Genomic DNA, 5,369 nt, shown 5'->3' on the forward strand with positions numbered 1-5,369 from the left:
CTGTCTGGAATCAAGCTGCGGCCGCGGGGCATTCTGGGGAAGCGGTCAGTCTGAAGAACGCACAAGTCTGCTCTGATGCATGCTCGATAAAGAGGGCGGGGTGAGAACAACATCCGGGGATTTGATGCGTGTCGCGAGTACACGAGAACGCTCAAGAACGCATATTGAGAAACGGCCATAGTTGCATTGCAAATTCTTCCGATGGATGATTGACATTCATACCGTTGCCTAGCAACCAACAATCTAACTAGAACTCTAATACGGAAAAATGGCTTTCAGAAGAAATCTAACCGCGAAAAAGGCTTAGAAAAGCTTCAAAATATTGATGTTAGCGATTCAGGCTGAGAGGGAGAGACAGGTGATCATCCACGGGAAAATGCAGACGTATCATTACATCATCAGACAATAGTAAAACTTTTGTTCAAGTTTTAGTTAGCACTGCCCACACCTGTTTGTACACTAAACCAGAGCCCGTAATCTACAAAAATCACACACAGGTCTGCGTGGATGTGTCGGATCAGATGATTAGAAAGTATTCTCTAAAAGCTCCAAAGCAGCGGTTGCCTGTGGCTGTATTTTATGATCTCCTGGACATAGCAGCTATAAACGCATTGGTTTTGTTCAGGAGCAGTTTGAACGTCACCGTCTCACGCAGAGATTTTATCCTTAAACTTGTAAAACCAGCAGGTTACCGTCCCCTCTGCCTCTGCTTCAAAGCTGCACAAAAAAAACGCTCTTATGATGTTTGTCAATGTGTGTCAAATGTGAAAAGGTGTTCTGTGGGAAATTTTCAAGGGTAATCAATCAATTAAATAAAAATTCAATTTCAAACTTCGCAACCTTTGTAGTAAAACAGTCTTATTTTACTGATTTATTTTTAATAAACATTTATACCACAAATAATAATAATAGCAGATAATGCAGCCTTTAAAAAATATATATATATATTAGACCATTTTTAAGGTTTATATATCCACAATGGCTTTAATTCACACACTAGAAGCATTTCAGTTGATGACAACATCACTACTCATGCGTTTCATTAGGAAAAATGTCGCCTGTCAAATTGACGGCCAGTGGGAGTTCTGGTGTTAAGACTGGATGATCATATAGATTGTTTAGATTTAGAAATGTAGCGACTTCTCAACTGGTTTTTAAAAAAGACTTAAGCTATTTTGAGAGGTTCTAAAAAAATGTATTTTTATTTTTATTTTTTTATACTTTCTGGACTGTTTCTGACATAGTTTGACGGTGGTGGTGGTTTGGCTGGTCCTGGTCCAGTTCCTGCACTGGAAAAACGATCTAGAAATAAGTTAAAATGTCTTGAATTAAGTGTATTTACCCTTAATTTCAGTAGGTAAATGAGATAGTTTGCCAATGGAATGAGTTTGTTTACTCCTAAAATAAGATAATTAGATAAAATGCACTTGAAATATGCAATTGTGTTTTCTTATTTTACATCTAAATTGTCTTCTTCCATTGGTAAAATGTCTGTCTCCTCAATCCAAGAACAAAAGCACTTATTTTAAGAGAAAGAGGACCTATCTAGATTTAGATTTTTTCCGGTGTGGCTGACTCTGGTTCTGTTTGAGGCAGATTCTGGTCGGTTCTGGACTGTTTTTATAGGCTGGTTCTGTTTTGCCTCGTTCTGCTCTCTGACCGACCCAAACTGCCGTCGCTTCCGTCTCGTCTCCTTCCTGATTTTCCAGTTTTCTGTTCTTCCAGGTCAGGAACGCGAGGTGATCGCCGATGACCTCCCCCACCCCTTCGGACTCACCCAGTACCAGGACTACATCTACTGGACGGACTGGAGCCACCGCAGCATCGAGCGGGCCAACAAGTCGAGCGGTCAGAACCGGACCCTGATCCAGGGCCACCTGGACTACGTGATGGACATCCTGGTCTTCCACTCCTCCAGACAGGCCGGCTGGAACGCCTGCGCCTCCACCAACGGACACTGCTCCCACCTCTGCCTCGCCGTGCCCAGCAGCTTCGTCTGCGGATGCCCCGCCCATTTCTCCCTGAACTACGACAACAAGACGTGCAGCGGTGAGGCACTCGGAGCCAGAGGTTTCTGCTGCTGGTCGGATCCGGCCTCGTCTCTGACCACCTGTCTTTGTTCCCTGCAGCTCCCACATCGTTCCTGCTCTTCAGCCAGAAGGCGGCCATCAACCGGATGGTGATCGACGAGCAGCAGAGCCCGGACATCGTCCTGCCCATCCACAACCTGAAGAACGTCCGCGCCATCGACTACGACCCGCTGGACAAGCAGCTGTACTGGATCGACTCCAAACAGAACATCCGGAGGTCCCAAGAGGACGGGAACCAGGTACCACCTCTGATTCAGTTTCAGGAATCCTGCTGGTTCTGATGGACTTCCAGAACTTTCCCATCTGTTCCGTTTTAACCCAGAATTCACAGCAGAGTTGACGGCCAACAATCAGAGAGGAGGTGTTGAGCTGATTCCAGATCAGCCAGGCAGAAAGCAGCCCTGAATGGAGTTTTGGGTCCGGACCCAGATTGTGTAAACACTGCGGGTCCGGATCGTCTCCCCGGTGGTCTGTAGGTCTAAATAAAGCAGGTTTTCCATCAATTATTCCCAGCGGCGGCTCTGAAAATAAACCCAGAAGGAAACCTGAGCCCAGAAAGCAGCGGTACTGCTGGTTCTGATCATCGTCATCCTCCCTCATCACCTCAGAGCTGTGAAATCCACTTTCAGAACCGCTCAGAACTCTGATGCGGTCCATTTCACCACCGCATCCAAAGCAGAACCAGGTGCCAGTAGCTCAAACTGGTCATAAACTCCTGCTGCTGATCCGGCACAGATTTAAGGGGTCCAATTTAAGTCCTGGAGCTGCTGGAAACATTAGAAGGTTTTACTTTGTTTGGTTCTGGAGCGGTTCTGATTCCTGAGCTTTTTACATTTGATTTTGTTTTATTCTGTAATCAAACAAACCAGTTTGTGATTGACTGAGTCGGACCGGTTGGGTTCTGGGCTGCTTTCAGAAGTGATTGGACAGGAACCGATCCGTTTGTTGGTTCTGATCCAGCTGACTGTCTTCTGTCTGGTCCTGTCAGAGCGTAACGGTGGTGTCGAGCTCCTGGCTCGGACACGGACCGGGCCTTCAGCTGTACGACCTGAGCATCGACATCTACAGCCGCTTCATCTACTGGACCAGCGAGGTGACCAACGTGGTCAACGTGAGCCGGACGGACGGCAGCAGAGTGGGCGTGGTCCTGCGGGGCGAGCACGACAAGCCGCGGGCCATCGTGGTCAACCCGGAGAAAGGGTCAGTATGTGGTGCTCGGACAGTTCCGGCGTCCGGGTTCACGGTCCGGTTCTATGCAGGTGTTTACAGCCCGCTGCCTCCTCCGCTCTACAGGTACATGTACTTCACCAACCTGCAGGACCGCTCGCCCAAGATCGAGCGGGCGGCTCTGGACGGGACGGAGCGGGAGGTTCTGTTCTTCAGCGGGCTGGGTAAACCCGCCGCTCTGGCCATCGACAACCAGGCGGGGAAGCTGTTCTGGGTGGACTCGGACCTGCGGCGCATCGAGAGCAGCGACCTGTCCGGTGAGTCTGATCTCTCAGACAATCTGAGGTCTCAGTTTCAGGATGTGTGGCGCCTCCTGTAGGACGTCCACAGTACCTCAGCTGGTTCTGATCACATTGAAACAGAATCAAAAGGATCTAATCCTGATGCTCTCTAAATGTCTGTAAGGGGGCAGTTCTCCCAGGGATCCAGCAAATCCCAGACAGTCACCACCAGCATTTTTAAAAGCAATGTTCCTCAAATTAAATATATCTTAGAGCAGGTTCTTCAGAACTACATCTACTTCAGGTCCTCCTTCACCTAAAAGGATGAGCCAGGAGGACGAGGGGAGGGTTTCTGCTTTCCCACGCTCCGATCCATCGCAGCCTTTCTGGTGTGCGGCTCGGTTTAAACCAGGAATCTTCCTGACCGGATCTAAAGCCTGATCTAGTTTGTGTCAGGAAAAGCTTTCAGCTCCAAGATGTTCTATTAAAAGACGGAACCTGCTCTAAATTATGGCTTAAAAAAAGCAGTAGATTCTGGATTAGCCATCTGAATTTATCACTGCCTGGTTCTGGATCTGTTGAAATCCAGAACATTCGGACTTATCTGCTGTTTTACTGCGACTTTAAAGTGTCCTGAATTCAGAACAGAATCTAGAACTAAACACTTCTAGGTCGAAGGATTCTAGATCTAGTCTCTGAATGCCTTCTGGAAGATATGTGAGTCTAGAGCTATCTAAATAGAGTTCAGCCCAGCAGAAAGGATGTCATCTCCTTTGGTAACCTAGGAGACGGTTCAGATTCTGGGAACGACCCCTTTGGAATCTGGCTGTGTTTGATTCGGAGCTCCAGTTAAATGTTAATTGTGTCCCCCCCCTGTCCCTCCTGCCTCCCCCTCCTGCCTCACCTCTCAGCTCCTCTCCCGTTTTGTTGCCTTTGTTCCTGAAGTTCTCGCCCTTTTTTTTTTTTTTTACACTCCCTGGTGCTTTTATTTTGGTAAATGCTGCAGGAGCCAATCGGATCGTGATTGCTGACTCGAACATCCTGCAGCCGGTGGGCCTGACGGTGTTCGGGAACCACCTTTACTGGATCGACAAGCAGCAGCAGATGATCGAGAGGATCGACAAAAACACGAGGGAGGGCCGCACCAAGGTCCAGGCCCGGGTCGCCTACCTGAGCGACATCCACGCCGTGCACGAGATCGACATGCAGGAGTACCGTGAGTCAATGCTCCAGCACATAGACTGATCCATCTTTCTGCCCAGTTGCTGTTATCTGACCAGTCTGGTTCTGTCTTGGTTTAAAGCTGGTCACAGCATGACCAGCAGGTAAATACTGCAGAAGAATCCACCAAGATCTGATCCAAAAGAATCACTTAAGAGCATCCCAGAGCCAAGTCTAAAACCAAACAATCATGATAAATGATTCGTCACGGTGGCGGCGAGACCAGCCTATAACTCGGGCACTGTAATGGCGAGAGGCGGGGTTACACACTGGACAGTTCACCAGTCCGACGCAGGGCAATACAGATCACACAACCACCTAAGGACAATTTACAGATGGCTTAAAACCAGTTAAAATCTAATTAAATCCAGTCCAAATCAGAGCTTAAAGTCGTAAATGTACCCTTTCAGACAATATTGTCACAAAATTTAGAACATTTCTATAAAAAAAAAAATGCTGTCTTCCATCAATTTTTTTTCCGTTATCTTCTGCAGCCCAGTTAGTTATACGTCAGCCTGAACACCTAAGTTTGGACAATCATATATCAACGATCATCTGTCAATCAAGTTTTTTCACTCATAGCATCTTGATTCATGTCGCAGCTAATATA

General features: G+C 47.4%; 1 protein-coding gene across 1 annotated transcript; it reads left to right on the plus strand.

The window, feature by feature from the left end:
- Positions 1–1,709: 1,709 nt before the first annotated feature.
- LOC107081292 (low-density lipoprotein receptor-related protein 6-like) lies at positions 1,710–4,798 on the plus strand (the record flags this gene model as incomplete). The annotated part of the gene is made up of 5 exons (XM_015369489.1): positions 1,710–2,049; positions 2,130–2,329; positions 3,079–3,290; positions 3,384–3,574; positions 4,545–4,798. Coding segments are annotated over 5 exons (1,182 nt in total), but the record flags the coding sequence as incomplete, so codon positions are not given.
- Positions 4,799–5,369: the final 571 nt, after the last annotated feature.

Source organism: Cyprinodon variegatus, unplaced genomic scaffold, assembly GCF_000732505.1.
Source record: "Cyprinodon variegatus isolate N-32 unplaced genomic scaffold, C_variegatus-1.0 Scaffold3937, whole genome shotgun sequence".
Taxonomy (NCBI): domain Eukaryota; kingdom Metazoa; phylum Chordata; class Actinopteri; order Cyprinodontiformes; family Cyprinodontidae; genus Cyprinodon; species Cyprinodon variegatus.